Source organism: Fundulus heteroclitus, chromosome 8 (assembly GCF_011125445.2).
Source record: "Fundulus heteroclitus isolate FHET01 chromosome 8, MU-UCD_Fhet_4.1, whole genome shotgun sequence".
NCBI lineage: Eukaryota > Metazoa > Chordata > Actinopteri > Cyprinodontiformes > Fundulidae > Fundulus > Fundulus heteroclitus.
Genome location: NC_046368.1, coordinates 20016287 through 20037327, shown reverse-complemented (window position 1 = coordinate 20037327; position 21041 = coordinate 20016287). Strand labels below are relative to the sequence as shown.

The window sequence follows — 21041 nt, the reverse complement described above, 5'->3', positions numbered from 1 at the left end:
TATTTTTTATGTCACCAACAATATTTTTTAAAGTCAAACTGATTGTGAAAGCAGAGAGAAGATTTAAATAATACTATCGTATATTATCACGACTAACTCTGGATTTGTTGTGCACCCAGAGTGCAGCAGAGCAACAATCGGCCTTCATTAAGTCTGGTTTCTGTGACTTGTTTTTTTTTTTCTTTTTAAAAACAAAAAAAAAAAACATTTCCTGATTTATCAGGAGCAAGATATATCTGCTTTGCTTGAACTTTATTGTTTATTGGTCTTTCCCGATTTTAACAATTCTGTAAACAATCCGGTCCAGAGAAATGGGCCTCGGCATCACATCCATAATCCAAGGAAATAGAATGTCCCTAGTTACTGAATAAATCCCCCCCCCCCCCCCCCCCCCTCACCAAAAAAAGTAAAAATTGAAAAGAGAAAAATGTTGTGTTAGTTTTATAAGAATTGAAAAAGGAAAGGCTGGGTTTTAATGTAAGATCTTGCAATGCAATAAGAACTTAGTTGATAACTATGACGCATATACAGTGTATACCGTGAGTGAAAATGAAATAGCGGAGTTGGCTATGTGTTTCAGATAATACATTTAGAAAAATGTAGTTGATGAAGTTAACGTAGAAGGTAACTTTAAAAAGGTGCCTCGCTTTTTTATTAGTTGGAAATATTAGTAATATTGTAACCTTGAGTTTATAAATGCCTTTTTTGTGTTGTTCGATTCAAGCAAATTATTTATTTAATGTAGCAAGAACACATTATGGATCTCAGCAAACGTTACTTTTTTCATAAAATATGGAGTTTTCGAAAAAAAATATAATCTCAATTTAAAAATTGCAACATTTCAATGTACTCTGAAAAGCTTTAGTAGGTCTGTTCTAAAAACTACACAAGTCTTCACTGGCAGGCGACACATTAATTTAGAGAAGCAATACTCATTCACAAACCTCTAAACAAATCAGATACTGTTACGTAAAGTCTCACATCATTTCTGATATTCTAATTGTTCATTTGATAACCTGTCCTTTAATAATGTACTTTTATAAAACTGTTTTTTGAAAATAAGGTTATGAATCACAAAACCGTTCTAAAAACTGGCCTCAAGTGAGCTAGGGCTTTTACATCAAGGGAAATGGTTATGAGTTTGTCCACAATTGGCAGCATACATTCATATAGGATTTTGCTTTAGATGCTTTGTAGATGAGCTGAGCATGATCATTATTCTTTTTCTCCCCTTTTTTGGTGATGTTTTACAGAATTCAAAATATATTGAAATTACATGAATCAATGTTTTTTGTGGTCTAAAATGACACTCAGCAATGGAATTTAAAATAAAATTGTCTCAAGGACTTTATTTCACATATCCTTGATGTTTATTCATGGTAGGTTAGAATTAAATATGAATATCAGCAAGTGAAAACCCAGCTGAATGGTAAGAGAAGTCACTTCTATGTTTTATTTCTATATTGTTTTTCCTGTGTCCTGTTGCAGCATTTTAGGCATGCAATCCAAAAAATATGGTTACCTTCATGTGGCAGGGCAGTTTTGCTAAAAAAAAAAAGAGAAAAAAAAGGATGCCTCAAGAAGGTATCGTAACAGCGTGGTTGACTTTATCAAATCCAGATTTGATCCAGCATCGACTAAGGCAGGCCACGTTGATGCAATCCTAACTTGTTTGTGTGACCTTCAATCAGGCATTTTATGGAGGAAGGTATTTTATATTTAATTTTTTTCAATCTGATTAGGAAAACCCAGATTATTAATTTCTGCTTTGAGCTATTATATGATAAATCCAATTGCCCAAATATGGTGGGTTCACATCAAAAAGGTAACTACCCATTTCTATGTCTGTAAACAGCATTTTATATCAAATGCATTATAATGGGAGCAAAAACCTTTTTTCTTTCACCCTAATTTACGTTTATGAACCAATTTGTATCCAAGTTTCACGATGTACCTTCAGCTCATGAAATTGTCAATCCTACTGCCTGATTGTGTTCAGCGTTTCAGCAAAGTGGAGCCGTCCCAGCTTCTATTAGATCCCAGATCAGCCCACCACGGACAAGAGCCGAACAGGAATTCAATTTAAACTCCTGTCCAGGTTTAGGAACAAACTTTATTAATTTATCACAGTGGCGAAGTACTATTTAACCACCCAAACCCCCATGAAATCAAAGTATGATTTAAAGAAGTACGTTTTAGCTTTTCTCCGAATCAAATCTTTGTCCACAAGGAGGCATTTAAGTTGTTAAAAATAAGAAGCTTCTCAAAACATTTTATCTGATGAGGACAAGACTTCCAGCACTGATGCCATCTGTTAGTGAGCTGCTCCTGATCTGTTAAATAAAATGCTGTTTGACTGAGGCAGCAGACAAAAGCCTGAAGAAATGCAACTGTACCAAGTGGTCAAAACTCTCCTTTTGGTGAATAAATGATTTATTTCTCAAAGCATAAAAAGACACATTGGCTTTAAATGTGTAAGGGCATTGTGGATTCAATTTTCTGCAATAAAGCCAATCTTAAGTCATTATTTTAGCTTTTCGATCAGCTAAGAGTGGAAAGATATCCCACAGCATCTTAACATGACGTTACCATGGGTAAAGTGTAGAATAATACATTATCTTTATAATTAGCTGAATATATCTGAGACTAAGTACTTAGTTTATAGTTTGAAAGGTAGCATTGCAACCATTTTTTGCTAAGATTGAGCTCACATTTTATAAGTGATGAAAGTGTTTTAAGTTAGGTTTAACCTACAGTGTCTTGATATTTATAACAATTTTGTCACATTATGACCACAAATAGAAGGGTTATGAATTAAACATTAAAAAATTAAATAAACTAAACTAAAAAAGCATAGCTTTCTGTACATTTCCAGACTGCGTGGGACCCTGTGTATATAGTCTGCAAACTCCAACTACCGGTACTTCAAAAAATGTTGGAGCAAATGTTCCAATTAATTAAATATAAAAATCTGATTTTCTCACCACATAGTGGTTGAATTGGTTAAGCAGCAGTCATCCCATCAGCTACTAGCTGAATTAAATGTCATCATGCTTGCAGTCAAATAAGTGGGCTCTTATAGGCTGTCTAAATGTAAAGCATTGTTAAACATACCTTACAATATAAACAACTAGCTAATATAGTGATCCGGAAAAACTGTATTCCCACGGTACAGTCAGTCTTTTATATTGTGAAGGTTGCGATGTGCATCATTCACAGAATTCAGACTCAAGATGATTTATTGTGCAAACTTACAAACGGCAACATTTCATTCGAGCACAACATACCACAACCCAAGTTCAACCCATATAACACTAGTGTGCAGTCACTTTCATGGCAGTATGTTGCAGGGTCTATCTATCTATCTATCTATCTATCTATCTATCTATCTATCTATCTATCTATCTATCTATCTATCTATCTATCTATCTATACACTATGTTTTCTTCTTCTTACCTTTTAAGGGTTTTGTTCTGGAAAAACTGTGTTTAATAACCCCATGACTGAAGCTTGGCGCGTGACTGCAACCTTATTACTTGGCATGGATGCAGTAAAATGCTCACCATAATAAAATATGAAAACACATACTTTAATGTTTGATATTTTTCAAAAGAAATTTTCCTCTACATAATATTTAAAAACACATCCAGTTTAATTTTCCGCGAGCTTATTATGTACACTTTTAGTTCATCATTTGCCTCAGGCAGTATGTAATAAATGTATAATAGATTTACATAGCAAATACTGACACAGTATTCTGTCAAGGCCAGTTCCAGCATCATAAAATACACAAATATGCTCCACATAAAATACAAAATCATTTCATCATCAATAAAAAAAAAAATAATCTAAAAGAAAATAAAACATTAATGTTCTCTTGTGTGATAGGAAATACAATCAGCAGCTTGCATAAATGCAGTGAAAGGGAGCAGCAGCCAGATAGAACAAAAAGCAAAAAATAGAAAATATACTTCTTAAAAAGGACAGTCTTGGAAAAATAAAAATAAAAAATAGTTTAAGGCATTAAAAAATGTAACATAACTTGGCATTTTGTTTTTGCCCGTATAGACTTTTGTTCTGCTTTGCTCTGACTGGTCATCTAAACGATATGTGGTTTCTATCCTGAGATGTTTTCTTCTGCTTGAAGGCATCTGAGGACGTAGAGGATTACTTGATAGCAGAAAATATACTGCTCCTATAAAAGCAAAACAGAAGTCAAAGATGAGCGAGACACTGTAGATGTTAAACGACGAAACTCCGCCACTAAACGCACAAAATATAATCACCTCTGTCTGGATCATCCCATGTCTCTGAAGCCTCATATTCCGTACAACATCTGAAATATCAAACTAAAGAAAACACACATAGAATTAGATGAAAAAGAAGTTGCCTTATAAAGAAATAAAGAAAAAAAGAGCTTTCCACACTCACATCTGCATCTTTACTGATGAGGCCCAGAACCACGTCTATACAGATGAGGGCTCCTGAGCGGCCGATGCCTGCGCTGCAGTGTGTGATGATGGGTCCGGATCGATGGACGTGCCTCATGTAGGAGATGAAGGTGAGCAGATGCTCCGGTTGTGAGGGCGTTCCGTGGTCAGGCCAGCCGGTGTAGTTCAGATGACTTACAAGCTTGGCTTCATTAGTCTTGAGAAAGAAAAGCTCTGCTGTTAATGGTGCCATTTCATTTACTTGACGCATGAACCTGGATAAAATCCGTTCTCGCGCTCACCTGGACATCTTTGACCTCGATGACTCGGATGACAAAGTGGTCCAGGTGTTGGTCCTTGACAAGCGTAATCTGCAACCTGTCGTCCACCATCTCCGCCGTCCGCGGCGTGTCCGGCCAGTACCGCTGGCACTTCACTTTGCCCCCCTCGATCTCCTGCGTCATCATGGCGATCACGCTGGAGTTCTGCTCCCACACCATCTGCCAAAAGTCGGCCAGCGTGGTGGGCAGAGGACCCTGGCAGGCGATGTACAGGAAGTTCTCGTCCTTCACTTGCATGTTGATGAAGTTGGCGTTGATGTAGCCGCCGTCTTGGCCGATGACCACGCGCGTCGTGTCGACTAGAAGATACGAGCATAACACCGCGTCTTTGCCTGGAAAGATGAAATCAAACCATGCACACCAAGTGGAAACAGCTGCGGTGCTCTTCTTACAGGGAACGACGTTCTTGTAGCGGTTCTTCTTCCTGTTCTCCTGGGTCTGACCGATTAAGCAGTCATCGAGCGGCTGGAGATTCTGCAGATTCTGACCGGAAGACAAGGGAACACGTTACGCCTGAAAATCTTCTCTTTTTTTTCCCCCATTTAGTTTTGCCAAAACCCCTGTTGTTATTTTTTTGTTATTTATTTATTTTCACAACAAAACATAAAAACAGAATCATGTTTCATTAAAAAAGAAGAAAATGTGATGGACAACTGCTAAAAAACCCTCAAGGGGCTTAATGAGTGGCAGTCTCCATAATAACAAATATGTTTCAAAAACAACATTTCAATATATAAAACAGTTAAAAATATCGTTTAGACCGAAAATCCATATGGAAAGTTCAGACAACTAAGTAGCAGCAGTTTTACTCTCCGTTTAAATTGTTCTTTAGAAAGATCTGTCAATGATGTGGGAAGACTGTTCCATATCTTTCATCCTCTGTATAATACACCAAACTGTGTTTGAGTTGTGCAAGAGTAAGGAGGCCTGATAAGACAACTACTACGAGTTGGATACTGGTGAAATTCGTTATTAAAAGTAAAAATATTACAAAAATGCTCAGGAAGTAACTTTTTTTATAGAGCTATAAACGAATAGAGCTATTTGAAGTTGATTCACTTGATAAACACTAAGAATACTTGCCTGAGCAAACAGTGATTGTGAGGGGTGTCTACGATTTACACAAAATATTAACCTTAAAGCTGGCTTCTGAAGTCGAAAAACCGATTCCAGTTTAGTTGGGTGGGTGCTAGCCCAAGCAACATTACAGTAATTAATATATGGATATAACATTGAATAATATAACATAATTGCAACTTTTTTGTTAATCAGGTGGCGGATTTTTCCCAGTATACCGGTCACTTTGGCTAGTTTTGTACTTATGGCACTAATGTGGGGTTTCCAGGATAAAGAATAATCTAGAATAACACCAAGGAAACGAACAGATCTAACATTATTAATGGAAGTATCATCAATTTGAATTTTCATTGGGGGTTTAAACGTATCAAACTTAAAACCAAAAAATATATAACTTGGTTTTTTTATGTTAAGTAACAATTTGTTGGACTTGAACCAAGAGGATAACTTGTCAAGTTCTTCATTAACTACATTTATTAAAATTTCAGGGTTTTTATGGGAGTAAAACACACTTGTATCGTCTGCAAATAAGATTTTAGAAAGTTTATCTGAAACAGATAAACTTTTTTGTTGAACATCTCCACTGTAATCTGCCAGGTATGATACTTGGGAAATGGTTCTCTCACTAGTGTAACCAGAGGATGGTTCCAGTTACAGGTTTATCAACAGAAACTCCCTGCATGTTTAGATATTATTCCATATTATTCCTGCATCCTTTTTTATAAAAAACAAAAGAAATTAAACGTATGAACCCAAAATGATCACTAATAAAATGCAAATATCCCAAATATAGCGATCAAGCTTTAAGATATATAACCTGCAGAAAACACAATGGATGGATGGATTCAGACAAACTGGCATATGTTTGGTCTTTTTGGAGGACACAGATGTAAAATAAGAGAACTGAAGCATGCATGAGCTTGAAATAAATGACCATCTCGCTGCAAGGCATCAGTACTAACAGCTGCGTCAATGTGCAGCTGGTGAATAAGGTCTAGGAATGCAAATCTTTTTTTCTTCATTTTCCATTTCACATTCCCGTTTCGGTCAGAAAAACACGAGAATAATAAAAAAAAAAAATCACACCCTTTTTCCAGACTGTAAGAACCCCACAAACAGCTCCCAAGTCTGAAATTACAGGCCTCTGAGTTCAACCTTACTTCAAACTCTTGGAGCGGGACTTTCTGATCCAGGAGCCCCTTCATCATGCGGACGACGGAGTTGAGCTTTGTTCTTGTGTACTGGCCGCCAGGAACCACTCTGACGAGGGGCAAGGTGGTCAGCTCGTCCTCAGTGATGATTGGCTGGTCTGTGTGAAGGAAAAAGATGATTTATTCATGAATTTATTCATTTATTCAGATTGTAATTCAAGAGTAAACCCTACCATCTGTTGATTGGGAGCCGATCCTTTCTATGGGGAGTTCATCGCTTCCCCAGGTGAAGTCATCCTCTTCTGGCTGAACTGCACTCATTTGCAGATAGCTGCTATTTTTTTTTAACCACAAACAGTGCAAATATATTTAATAAAGATGCTGGGAATAAAACCTTCATCTTGTTAAGCTTATATCCCCCAAAACAAAAATCATACTTTTCATTCCTTGGGTCGTCAACACACTCTTCTTGCCACGTCCCTTTCCGAGAACTCTGCGTGGATTAAAAACGACCCGTTTAATAAAAAGAGAAACATTTCAACCGTGTTTGTTTTATTAAGCGCGTTTTGTTGAATTTGTACCACAGGAGAGTCTTCGGGTAGAGAGGATCCGTCGCAGTCGGTGTCCTCTGAAAGCTCGGCACTGTGCTCCGTCTCTTTTTTCCCCTCCAGGGGACCGTCGTCGTAGTCTGCCAAGGTAAATTGGAAATATCAAGAGAATACTGCTTTGGTCTGAGATAATTCAAACATTAACATTATTAAATTGTTTAAACCATTACGTTGTTTAATCTAATTTACCTATTGGAGGTATGCTGGGTACGTTGGAGGATTTCTGTTCAGCCGACATCCGAAGCTTAGTGGTCACTCCACTGTCCTCGCTCAGATCTATAAAAAAATAAAAATAAATGAGTTTAACCAAAATAATGTATATAATGTGCTAAAATCAATGCTCGGTAGATGTTAGCAGCTCTTCGTAATGTAGAAATTGTATTGAGTGAAGTTGAAGCCCCTGCTTGTACCTGTGTTGCCGTTGCACTTATCAGAGTTTATCGGCAGATAGGCCAGGTACGTGTTTGGGTTCTGCTCAGGTGGTCTCGACACTATCAGGTGCACCAGGCCTTGAGCTTTTCGAATGGTGGTGACAGCTTTGGTGTGGGAAACACTGGTCATTAGATCATCGTTCACCTAAAAGATGGAGAAAGTCGATCTTATCAAAACCCTCACAAAGGCAGCATATCGTCTTAGCTGGAAGCCTCGGAGAGAGAGAGAGAGAGAGGCCTACATCAAGGCTGTTATGAATTTATCAAAACAAGCAGCAACTACATAAGAAACGTGCTCAACGGTGCTCACTTTTAGCAGCCTGTCTCCAACCTGCAGCTTTCCTGAGGACTCTGCGACTCCTCCTGCTGTGATGGACTTCACAAAGACTCCCCTCTCCCCGCCAATCAGAGAGAAGCCCAGACCTCCGGCCGGCGGCTTCTCCAGATCCAGCGTTATGATCTCCTCCTGCGCTCACAGCAAGGAAATCTGTGATTACTTTGAACAGAAACTCACCGTGACAAACTATTCACCGTAAAACGCCGAAACACTTTTAAATTGCCTTGCAAAAATACTTTTACTCCTTGAACCTTTGCAGATTTTGTCACATTAAAACCCACAAAGCTTAATGTATTTTGCTAGATACACCAAGAAAAGGAAGATTGTAAAGTGGATGCTTGCATGTAGACCTCCTGACAGAGCGCTTACATAGGTTGAGTAAAAACTACAACCAGGACATATTGACATTTAATTTTGCTTTTCCCACACAAAGGCCAGATTCATTGCAAGATTATTAGTTTTCCTGGCAACAATTTCTCCAACCTGAGCTGTGTTCTTCGCAGCTCCTCCATCTGCTTTTATATAAACTCACCCTGTTTTACAACGAACTAAAGCTCACTGTGTTTTCTATTCTTTATACATTTTTCCCCCACTAATGTTCTCTAACAAACTTAGATCCCTTTAATACCTGATACAGGTCATTGTGCGGAAATGTCACATTAAAAAAAAAAAAAGAAAATCTTAAAATTAAACGTCAGGCTTTCAAATATTCTTTGCATCGTAACCGATACGTCAGACCAAAAAATTCATTTTCCTCATGTTTTCTGTATTTTTATATAGGGTGTGTAAAATATATTAATTTGTATGTTGTAAATTACATGTTTAGAAAAATACTGACTTTGTTTAAGAAGTAGATGTCTCAGAATGAGACCTTAGGAGTTACAGGGATAAGGTAACATATGGCTCTGGAGCTGCAAGTGGCTCTTAAAACCTTTAGCTAAAAATTACAAACTAATGTTTTAAATGTAGATTTTATATAAAAAGGCAGGTTTGAGCAGATTTTTTAATGGAATGAATGGATTTTGAAATTCCACAACAGAAGGACACTTTAACTACTAGTTTAAGATCTATTTTTCATGTCATTAGCTTGAAAACTGCTCCTTTTAATTTAATTTTCCACATATATCAACATCCCACAGAGTAAAATTTAGAATTCCTTTATTTTTGCAAATGTTTTTTATATAAATATATTTTAAAACCTAGAAATAGAAATAAAAATGGTGTTTCTTTAAAATGAACTCTCTTTAGTGTATTTTTAGCAATAATGTTTACGTTTTTTTGTAATAGTTGTGGCTCTAAACCAGTTTTTTTTTTTAGCTGGACTGAGGGCTAAAATGGTTCTTTGGATTGTGAAGATTGCTTTGAGAACAGCTGAATTCATAAAGAGATTACATTAAATACATAAACACATAAGGATAACTTTATCTGCGGTTCATCTTTAGTGGCGAAAACGTTTTCATAATCACACATAAGTTTTCCTTCGTCTTCCGCTGGATGCACTGCTTTGTCTTGGTCTTTTACTACATCCACAAAACATGCATTGAAGTCTGTCAACAACAAAAGTTACTGGGTCTTTCTAGCTTAGAAATAGAAAACAGATGTTCATGTTTTACCTACAGTGCATCACCAAAACTCAAAATATTTTTTTAACTCACCTCTGCAGGACAAAGTGCGGCGAGACCATCAGCGTCTCTGGAATCGTCCCTTTTAAGGAAGCCTTAAACGAAAACAATTGTTGCTGTTACTTTAAAAATACAGGATGAAATTTTAAAAAACAACAACAACATCAAAAAACAACAACATCTCCACTATGCAAAACAAACCATTCATGCTGGATGACATCTTGGAGCCAAAGTTGTTGTCCAGAAAAGTGACACGTCTGTGTTCAGGAGATACAGGCAATCCATCCCTGAGACGCAAAGAGCAAAAGAGACGAAAATGATACGATTCTGAATTTCTTTAAAAAAAAAAAATCCCCAAGTCCCGAAGATAAACCAGCACAACAAGCCGGACTTTAAATAGTCAACATGCCAAGTGGAGAATACCTGGTAGCCTTCAGACCAAGGTCATCAGGGGAGAGCTCCAGGAGTCTTCTACTCTCGCTCAGGGTTAGGTCCTGGGTAGGAGCCCCGTTAATGTAGTGGATAAGGTCAAGAGGTTTCAAGCTTCCTTCTTTTGAGGCAGGGGAGCCTGGTATGACGTCTTTTACAAACAGGACCCCATAAATGCTGTCCCTACCACCATCGAGGACCAATCCTACCCAAAAAAGGATGTTTAGACAGAGATTTTTAAATTGTTGCATATTTTGGCATTCTGAATTAATGTCTAACAACCAAATCTAACATGCTTCGTCTTCTTTAAAGAGGGCAGCTACTTACCTAGTGGTTTTTGGCTGTTCTTGAAAGAAATATCAGGCAGCAGGTGGGCTTCTACTGGGAATTTGGGAGCTTCCACGATCCTTCCTACCACCAAATCAACCACCTGAGGGGCAGAGCGAACGAGATCCACCACCTCACTGTGGTTCATGACATTCACATCAATGTCGTTCACCTGTTTGAAAAGAGAGAACAAATTAATAAATATGTCTACATAAAAACTGACTTGTATTTTTATCCTGGGTCATGTTTTTTGAGCCCTTTAAATAAGAACCCTTTAGGTGAAGATTAATATGAAACAATATTTAAAATAGACTGAAATGGGATTTTAAAAATCATTAAACCAATTCTAAATAAAATCTAACTAACTAAATAAATACTTTTTAACTAAAAAGTATTTATTTTAGTTAAATGGACGGACAATAAAGACCTCATAAAATGGGTTTATACCTTGATCATCCGATCACCAGGCCTCAGTCTTCCATCTGCTTTGGCCGGATCCTGGACAATGTCATGGATGTAACAGCCTTGATCGTTGCCTTTGGTGAGGGTGAAACCAAGGCTGCCTTTCTCTGACTTCAACAAAGAGACCATCAGCTCTGCTTCCTGACAACAAAACAAGCTTCTCAGTTAGAGGACCGATTTAGATCCTCAATTTTACAGCCGTTGTCTTAAATTACACCTTCCCTCTATTCCCAAGTCCTTACCGGGAACGATTCTTCCATGTTCTGCCCGTTGCTGGGGCCTTTGAATTTTAAGGGCAGTGGCATCGGAGGAGGCAGGGGATCGGGGCTGGGGGCAGAGGCGGAGGACAATACAGGCAGAGAGGGGGACTCCATATCAGCTTCCACAGGTGATAAGGAACTCCTATAAAAACATTTACAAAAATACAATTTTAGTAAAGTTTTTTTTTTTTTTTTTAAATCACAAGATTAACTAAAGATGTACTGAAAAGGGGCTAGTGACCTAAATCAGCCAATAGCCGGGCTGACTGGTTGCAGGGACAACAGCCCTCATAAGAGTCAAGATAACTGAGGGAAGTTAGATATTATCAAAGTCATTGATGTGTCTAAAATATAAACTCAGAGGAAGCACAGAGATGTAAGAAGCTATTAAAAAGATGACTGTACTTTCAATTACGTGTCAAGAAAAGTGCCAGACTTTGAGCAGATTAACAGGACGGAAGAGAAAAAGCTTTCAGAAAAGTTTCTGCTTTCATGAAATGTGGATTTGGAAATGTTGGTAGCCATTTAGAAAACTTTTGACCGAAGCTAACACAAATATCAGCATTCAGCCTAAAAATATCAAAATAAGATTTTTGGTCTTTATGACTCAGCCCTAATACAAAAGTGATGTTTTAGCAATGTTAACCACACAAACTGCTGATTTTAAAGGGGACAGTGTGTAACTAATTTGGCTTTTAATTAACAAAAATACATATTCTGGCAAAGTCTAATAATATCACATCAAAAATTAAAGCGTTCATATAGTTTAGAGTTAATAGTTTATAAATACATAGGTGTTGGTGCACCCACAGGGAGGCGCCATGTTGAATCGTTATTTCTGATTTCAGCATTACGTGTTTTACCCTATCTGTCTTCTATATGAAGACGTGCTGTCAGTGGAGGAGGAGTATAAACAAGCAAAGATGTCCGTAGACCATTCTATGTGCCGTTTTCTATTGAAATGGAAGACCATTCATACTCTTGGACCAGCGAGAGGGAAGAGAACGTAACCCAGAACAGAAAAAGAAGTATTAATCAGAAGAAAACGAGACTATATCAGCGCAGCTATTATTACCAGGTGGAGATAATTCATGAGGGAGCGGGGATTTAAAACAGATGTGGAGGTTGCAGGCTTTCTGCTGGACAGGTAAGTTAATTCAATATAACAGTGACATTTATTCTAGCTTTATGTTACAAACAGGGCAGTGTAGAGCAGCAACTACTCTGTCCTCCCAGGAGAGAGGACTCGTGTGTTCGTCTCTCCCTCAGGGAGAAGGAGACGAACAGAGAAATATGTGTGTGTATGCGGAGGGATATCAGCCGTTCACTGTCTGTAGTGCAACAGCAGAAGCGGGTCTCTTTTACTCATGTATATAGTCACTTATATTAGACCCCAAAATAGGAACTGCACGTTCAGAAACGAACCCAAAAAAAATTAAATAAAAAATGACTCCGAGAATTTACAAGACTTTAGAAAATAACAAGCGGACTTGACAACAGTGCCAAAAAACGTTTCACATGATGATCGTAGCAGTAGCTAATACATGGAGGACATGGACACATCATCACATTTATGATACTCCACAGCTTCTGTAGTAGTTATTACATGCTTAACAGCGAGGTTTTTAATTTGTAATTAATTTAGTGCACCAATAGATGGTGCACCAGTGTGAAAATCTTACACACTGGGGCTTTAAAGCCAGTTTAGAATATGAACCCGGTATCTAGGGTAGTTGCAGTAAGGCAGGGTTCAATTTTAAAATTAAAACAAACTCAACACTAACATAATTCATGGGGGAAAAAAAATAAATAAATAAAAATTGCTTAGGGAAAAAAACAGTTCCACATCTTGTTATGGTTCTTAAAAGGGAAACTGGAATCAGTCACACAATTTGGTCAATGCATCCAGGGTTGACCTACTGTTTTATAAATAGATCATTTACCTGTTGCTGAGGTCTAATCTCGTCTTTGACAGGTTCGGAGAATAAAAAGCTGAGTGGAAGGTGCTGTCCAGCTGACCGGAGCTGTCGTAGTGTCCCAGCTCAGAGTTGCCGCCGGGCGTTTGATAAACACTCCTGTCCCAATTTTGCATGCTGTGGGTGAAGGCTTTCTCCACCTCCTCGTCGCCATCAGTGCTGTCGCTGTAGCTGTTGTGTCGGCCGGGGCTTTTAAGCTGCAGCCGCGCCAGAGCCTCCTCCACCCGGCCCTTCTGCGTCGTCCCAGGAGGAGAGGCGGTCCTGTTCACGTTCAGGCTGGGCTCTGCAAAGGCTGCAGGCACCTTTCTGGGTAATGGCTTGGGCGTCTGATAAGGAATATATTACATTTCATTTTAATTATCTTAAAAAAACATGTTGATTGAGAAAGCTGTTTTTTTTACCAACTCACCAAAGCTGAGACGTCCACGTCACGGAGAACTCCCTTTTCAGGCCTACAAAGGAGCAACGTCACCTCCTGTCCAGTTCCTCGCAAGGCTGATATCACCTCCTAGGTGCACAGAAAACGCCCAAGATATATATATATATATATATATATATATATATATATATATATATATATATATATATATATATATATATATATATATATATATATATATATATATATATATGATAAAAACAATGGCCAAACGCATACTGCTTTCTATCACCTGAAGAACATTTCTAGGATTAAAGGACTGATGTCTCAGCAGGATCTAGAAAAACTAATCCATGCGTTTATTTTTAGTCGAATTGATTACTGCAACGGTGTTTTCACAGGTCTGCCTAAAAAGTGGATCAGACAGCTGCAGCTGATCCAGAACGCTGCTGCCCGCGTCCTCACTAAGACTAAGAATGTAGAGCACATAACCCCAGTTCTAAAGTCCTTACACTGGCTCCCTGTATCTCAGAGAATAGACTTTAAAATACTTCTGTTAGTCTATAAATCCCTAAAAGGCTTAGCACCTAAATACATCACAGACTTGTTATCAGTGTATCAACCATCAAGACCACTAAGGTCTTCTGGCTCCAGCCTACTCTGCATACCTAGAACCAGAACTAAACAAGGAGGAGCAGCATTTAGTTCCTATGCTCCAATTATCTGGAACAAACTTCCAGAAAACTGTAAAGATGTGGAAAACCTTAGTTCCTTTAAATCAAGATTAAAAACACATTTGTTTAAAATTGCCTTCAACTGTCCTAGTTAACTCAATCACCACTTTTTTGTTTGATTTTCTATCTATATTTTATTCCTACTTGCTTTTATTCCGTTTTATTTTGCTATATTTTAATCATGTAAAGCACTTTGCATTGTCTTTGTACTGAATTGTGCTATATAAATAAATTTGCCTTGCTTTGCCTTGCTTCACAATTTGAATTTCAATTACATGAAAAAACAAAAAAAACAATTACATACGTGTTGCGAGAGTCCTTTGAGAGGGGTTTGGTTGACCCGTAGGATGACGTCGCCCACGTTGATGCGGCCGCTCTCTGCAGCCGGCTGGCCTGGGAAAAGCTTCTTCACCTTCACCAAGCTGGGGCCGTGGGGCTCATCCGGAGCGTGCTCTTCTCGGCTAAAGCTGAAGCCGAGCCCAGAGGTGTTCTTCACCAGACGCACCTCAAACACGTTATCTGTGGGAATGAAGGCGTTAATCCACGGTGAGGACCAAATCCAGCATCTGTCTGAGCTTAACTTAATACAGAGAGGGATGGTGCTTGTTCTCGAATTTCCTTCTTGAGTTTGTGAAATTACAAGAAATTTCCATTTGGTTGCACACTCTAGTCCAGACACAAATCTAATTATCAAGTAAATTAGAAGCTGCTCAAGCATCTAAATTCTCTGGTTAAACTATTACCAGAGCCTGTTGGTCTGATTAGTCACAATTATGCGCTGAAATTCCTCCCTCAGGGCTGCAAGTTTCTGTCGGCGACTCTGTTAGAGTTCACATCTAAAGTCGGGCCTGCTTCACCCAACTCAGGTGGTCATTAAACCGGACTCTGACAGAAAGAGAGCATTACCAAGACAGACGTTTTCATCTAACAGCTCAGAAAATAAGGAATCAAAGCTCAAGTCATCACAATTTCAGACTTTTACCAGCAAGTTTGTAATTTTTTTTTTTTTTTTTTTACAAAAAGCATGGGGTGCATTTCTACAGCTCCTCCAGAGCTACTACAGGCCTATTGGCTGCTGCTCTGATTAATGCTCTCCTCGACCAATCAGTAAAGGTGGATGGCCATGTCTTGAGAGGTTTATAACTGGGACAAATTTTTCATTTCCGGATGGTAGACCTAGCTGTGCTTTATTCAGACGTTGGGATTTAAAACCTAAGCCTGATTTAAACTGAAAACACACAACTATTTCCTTCTACTTCTAGAATTATGCTCTGCTTTGGGTTGATCCTGGCTAGCGAGGGCCAGATAGGCCCAGTGTCCTGCATGTTTTGTGTCCCCTCTGCAACATTTAAATGAAAAAAGCAGACTCCTCTCCTCAGCCCGTCAGCAATTAGGATGTTCAAATCCAAGCAAGGAAATGCCTAAAACATGCTGGACATCAACCAACCTTTTTGAGACAGAGCTACTTCGCTGGTACTGTGTCATACGAAGGGCTCCCTGTAATGACCTTAGAACTAGAAGAGTCAGAGCTCACCTCAACGTTACGTAAAAATTAACATTTTTCATACTTTTGTCATTGTTAAATCTATATAAATACAAGTGTGGTTGAAAAGGAAAAGATACTATTGTAGGATTCTTTAGGACCAAGAAAACACACAACTGAAAAATGTAATAAAATACATAAAAGCTTCAGGTTAAAACACAAGAGAGAGAAAAAAAACAACCTTCAGAGTATGAATGGTGTTGCCGGGCACAGAAAGTGAAATTTCAGGATATTACAGCTAGCTTATGCCATGTAGTTCAACATAAACGACGTATATGACGTAACATACGGCTCGGGCAAACACTTAATCCTGTAAGGAAGAACTGGAGGCACAAGTTGTTTAATGCAAAATATGATCATTTGGACATTTACTTAAAAAGCGGAAAAATATTAAAAACACAGCGCTAAAGCATGTGTTTTTATATTTAATCAAAGCCATTCCAGGAATAAATGTGTTCTAGGAAGTTCAACGTGTCCTGACCGCCTGCTCAGCCCTGAATAGGCACCGGTGCACAGCCAATGGCTTGTGCAGACACGCTCATTTCCTTTCAAATCAGATTATCTATGGCGAGTTACTTTGCTGGGAGTGACAACAAAGAGCTGCATTGTTAATATTTCGGAGAAGTTGCCGACTCAAATAATCAGCAGTACAACACGATAAGACGGCCTCGTTCTGTGAAAGATGAACTTTTTAAATACAAAAAAAACGTGAATAACCTGACCTTTTAAGTTTGTGCTACCTAAAGTGTCTAAGAGTCCCTCCTCCTCTCTGCCTCACCTTGTGTGACGAAGCTGTACTCGGGTTTATCTTTGGCCTCCGGGGGCTGCTCCTTGTCCTTGGCTTGACTGCGGTTCCCGGCAGCAAGGCGCACAGTGGTTTGAGGGGTGAGGGGAGCTGGAGTGCCGTCCGCAATACTCTTCTCCAGCCGCAACTGCACCGTCTACACACACACACACACCCACAACATGATTTACATGCCGTCAGAGGCCACCCGGATGGCTGCTGGACAACTTATCTCTGTAAGTGGCAGCCCTCACCTGGCCTGTGTCTCTGAGGACCTCAACAGCCTGCTGATGAGTAGCTCCCTCTAGACTCTTTCCGTTGACGGCCAAAACACGATCGCCTGCGCATGCAACACTCCCAATTATTTATCTATCTTCCATTTAATGTTTGCAGCCTTGTTTTTGTTTTTAAACCCGCTCACCTATCTGAATTCTCCCATCGAGGTCTGCAGCTCCTTTTGGTACGAGGGCTTTGACGTAGACGCCTCCATGTCGGACCGTTGTGTCAGCGCCACCCTGAGAAATGAAAAGAGCTCTTCAGCCAAAGAGGCGTTGATGCTTTGCGACTTTTCTACTCGGGTTAATGGCAGAGGTGAAGTGTTTTCTAATTCTACGCTATAAAGTGCCTCATTAAAACTGCTTTGTCAAATAAAATGTCTACATGTTTTATTAGTATGGAACATGTCTCCGTTCTTTCCTCCAGACACCCAGTGCCCTCGGCAACTATAAACACCCCTGATAAAGATGTCAAAATAAAAGATTATTTTTTTATCATGAAAAGCTAACAATTTAACAAAATCACAGGAGCTACACTTAGCACCCATTTTTATAAGAGAATTAATGTAACTCAAGATCTTTTTTTAATAAATAAATTCAAACTTATTTCAGCTGTTCAAAGTTTCTTTACTATAAATTAGCACTATTAATGAGTAATCCATTTTCTTTTTCCTTTAGGTATAAAGATTAATTGATGATTCACTTAGGCTCTTAAAAGTAAGAAAGAGACACTGTATTCAAGTGCAGCATTATTTTTTTGATTTAAATCAGTCAACCGTTTGCCATAAAACATCCAGGCGCTTAGACTATATGGCCAGGGTAATAACTAAAAAGCTATTCAACTAAAACAACTGCAGCTTTGACAGCAACAAAAGAAAAAAAAATGGCTGGAAAGGAACCAAAGATGACGGGAGGTACAGTACTGAGAAAAAAGATTTCTCTCCTTCCGTATTTCTTCTGTTTTTGCTTTGTTAAAGGTTTCAAATCAAGCTAATTTAAATATCAGACACAGACAACGAGAGCGCATACAAAATGCAGTTTTCATAATTTCAGTGAAAACGGCTATCCAAACCAACCAGACCAATGTAAAAAACACCATTAACCTTCATGGTAAATCATGAATTAACATTATTTTTATTTTTATTTGGACAATTGAGCTGAATTTCTTTAGCTACCCTCAGGTTTGGCTGCCAAATGGATTGAATCAAGAATTAGTTTAATACAAACTCCTTGACATCTATCAGTCTGGGTTAAAAAGCAATTTCTTGGATTTTAGGACTCCAACAAACTACAGGGAGAGGAGGAAACATAGAACAGTGATAAACCTTGGAGTGTGTGGCCTACCAGAAGTCCTCCAATAGCGCATCGACAACTCATCCAGGAGGCCACCAAAGAACCCAAAGCCATATTTAAAGCACAGCAGGCCTCACTTGCCCCCTGTGCACGATTCAGCAGTAAGGAAACGGCAACAAAACTGCATTTATGGATGAGTTCCAAGGCTAAAACCATAGCTGAGCAAAAACACATAGGCCTATCTACGCATTTTCCAAAAAAACATCATTATAATCGACAAGGTCTTTAAGGAAAATATTCTTTGGACTAAGAAGACTAAAGAGGAACTTTTTGGAAGACATGCATCCAAAAAATGAAATTACGTCACACTGAAGTTGTGGTAGTGAGCTACTTCTGAATGGCTGAAACAAAAACAAAAAAGATTCTGGAGTGGCCTGGTCAGAGTTTGGACTTAAATCCTTAAGTCGCTGAACAATGCAGTTTTTAGGTTTAGGAGGCATTAACTCTTTTAACATAGGCCCAGGATGGTTTGCATAGTAAAATAAATTATAATTGGACAACTGCATTTTTAATGAACTCCGGTCATCTTTGTCTGATATTAAAATTGATCTGTTGATCTAAAGTGAGAGAAAATTAGTCATTTCCCATGACTAATAAAATTATTTGAGGTTTTAGCAGGGTGCTTATAACTACTGAGGGCCTGAGGAATAGGTTTAACTTTTTTAAGGCAACAGTCGAACACTATAAATATCTAGGGGGAGTAAAACGTAAATGACCAACAACACTGGGGTAACACTTTGTTCTTTGGATGTTTACAATGAGCTGATGATGTGCATTAAAAGCTCCTAAATAAAGACCATAAATAAATCACTAAGCACATAATGTGACAGCTGTGGGAAGATGCACAATCTAGTAACAGAGTGTTGCATTGTATGAGAAGTAAATCAATCCCAGCAAATCAATTTCTGAATTCCCTGAGAGAAAGGTTTGATTGCTGGCCCTCCAGAACAACCCCCCCCCCCCCCCCCCCCCCCCCCCCCCCCCGCTGTCAAGCGCAAGCTGAAGCCAGCCATAGAAATCCCACAAAGCAGCTCTTTGTACACAGTTGTTAGTCATTATTCCCAAGGTGCTAAAGATACAAGGACTTTATTAGCATTTTTTTAAAATGTTAAATGTTAAAAAAAAAAAAGACATGCAAAATGAGTTATCTTACCAAAAGCTTTTCCAACACAAAGCATTAAAGAGAACAAACCCAAAACCAAACCATACACAGAAGAGCGACAGTGAGGAGATGAGCCAGAAAAGGAGCCAAATCAAAAAAAGGGTGAAAACCTTGTCGAACAGTACCGTGACATTTATGCCCAGGCTGCTGTCTTTTTTGGACAGCTCAACGTCAAATAGATCTCCTGGACGGAGACTACTGACCCCTGGGCCATTACCATTTACATTTTCCGTGATGCTTTCCTGCAAACAGAGAACATGGCATCAAGGTGGATTTAAACATGAAGGGAGGAAGAGGTGATCAAGACCAGGTGAAGGGAGATGGATGTTGTTCATGCAGCCGAGTCAAACAGACGCATATCATGCAGAAATACAGGCGTTTCAGGCCGAGGGTTAACGACAGGCAGTTAGTGGCGCCAAGCATCTGCAGGTAATGTTTGATGCTTGTTCGTTGGAGAAGGATTTGCTCCAACAGAATTAAAAGATGACTTTTCGACAACCATCATGTTGGAAATAAAGAAAAAAAACCTAATTTAAAGCAATAAATTCATAAATCACAAGGATCGCACCTTTTTGATCTTAAGTTTCTGCTCACTACTGGAATAAGTCTCTTCATCCATGTCCGTGTCCCCCCTGTCAGACTGTTCGGACACCTGAGCGGGTTCTGAAAGTTTGACCTTCCTCATTTTCGGAGGCAGAGCTGGAGGTGACGTCTTTAATTCGGCCTTCGGTCCCGGCGCTTGAAAGTCGGCAGCGGTTTCAGCGGAGCCAGGGGCTTTCATCCTTTCCAAGGCCTGCTGGACTCGATCAGGAGGGGGCTGGCTGATTTTAGAGGAGCTGCTCGTCCTCGAATCCTGAGAGCTGAGGTCGGCGCGCTGACGTGCCGGAGAGGAGGCCGACGGCGTGTCAGCGCCGCGGACAGGAGGGCCGGGGCTTACTGCAGCGCGGCGATCTCCGGATGACGTCTCGACCTCCAGCTCTGGTCTCGGAGCGGGTTTGGGTGAATTAAAAGATGGTTTGGGTGGTTGGGGAACATATGGAGGCGATTCTGTCAAAACAAGGGAACAGGAAAGTGATGTGAGACTGAGATTTAAGTAGATACTTGCAACTTAAACAGATTTCTGTCCCCGTTTTCACCTTTATAGAGCCTCTCTTTGGGTTGTGACACTATGAGGGTCACGTCATCAGGGGCGCTTTGGAGGATATCAACCGTTTCATCGTGAGAAAATCCATCCAGGTGTATATCGTTCACAGATAGCAGCCGGTCACCTGAAGCAATTTTATTGCTGTTAACGACACAGCAATCTAGCCGCATGGATAATTTACTGCTGGGTATATAGAAAAACCATCAGAATCTAGAC

General features: G+C 39.2%; 1 protein-coding gene across 4 annotated transcripts in view; it reads right to left on the bottom strand.

The window, feature by feature from the left end:
- Nucleotides 1-3628: 3628 nt before the first annotated feature.
- ptpn13 (protein tyrosine phosphatase non-receptor type 13) overlaps nucleotides 3629-21041 on the bottom strand; it is a 58997-nt gene continuing 41584 nt past the window's right edge. The window contains exons 23-49 of one of the 4 annotated variants that reach the window (XM_012879767.3): nucleotides 20818-20949; nucleotides 20250-20728; nucleotides 19792-19923; nucleotides 17313-17406; nucleotides 17146-17231; nucleotides 16886-17048; nucleotides 14869-15083; nucleotides 13861-13959; nucleotides 13419-13777; nucleotides 11458-11617; nucleotides 11201-11356; nucleotides 10754-10925; nucleotides 10421-10631; nucleotides 10199-10284; nucleotides 10031-10092; nucleotides 8349-8504; nucleotides 8018-8183; nucleotides 7797-7883; nucleotides 7581-7687; nucleotides 7437-7492; nucleotides 7233-7333; nucleotides 7009-7157; nucleotides 5164-5254; nucleotides 4733-5070; nucleotides 4432-4647; nucleotides 4287-4349; nucleotides 3629-4195 (exon numbers count right to left, since the gene is read on the bottom strand). In XM_012879767.3, coding sequence (XP_012735221.2) covers nucleotides 4118-4195; nucleotides 4287-4349; nucleotides 4432-4647; nucleotides 4733-5070; nucleotides 5164-5254; nucleotides 7009-7157; nucleotides 7233-7333; nucleotides 7437-7492; nucleotides 7581-7687; nucleotides 7797-7883; nucleotides 8018-8183; nucleotides 8349-8504; nucleotides 10031-10092; nucleotides 10199-10284; nucleotides 10421-10631; nucleotides 10754-10925; nucleotides 11201-11356; nucleotides 11458-11617; nucleotides 13419-13777; nucleotides 13861-13959; nucleotides 14869-15083; nucleotides 16886-17048; nucleotides 17146-17231; nucleotides 17313-17406; nucleotides 19792-19923; nucleotides 20250-20728; nucleotides 20818-20949 — 4214 coding nt within the window. In that variant the 3' untranslated portion in view covers nucleotides 3629-4117. The remainder of the gene's footprint in view (nucleotides 4196-4286; nucleotides 4350-4431; nucleotides 4648-4732; nucleotides 5071-5163; nucleotides 5255-7008; nucleotides 7158-7232; nucleotides 7334-7436; nucleotides 7493-7580; nucleotides 7688-7796; nucleotides 7884-8017; nucleotides 8184-8348; nucleotides 8505-10030; nucleotides 10093-10198; nucleotides 10285-10420; nucleotides 10632-10753; nucleotides 10926-11200; nucleotides 11357-11457; nucleotides 11618-13418; nucleotides 13778-13860; nucleotides 13960-14868; nucleotides 15084-16885; nucleotides 17049-17145; nucleotides 17232-17312; nucleotides 17407-19791; nucleotides 19924-20249; nucleotides 20729-20817; nucleotides 20950-21041) is intronic. The other 3 variants (XM_012879768.3, XM_012879769.3, XM_021307167.2) reach the window with 3 other exon arrangements.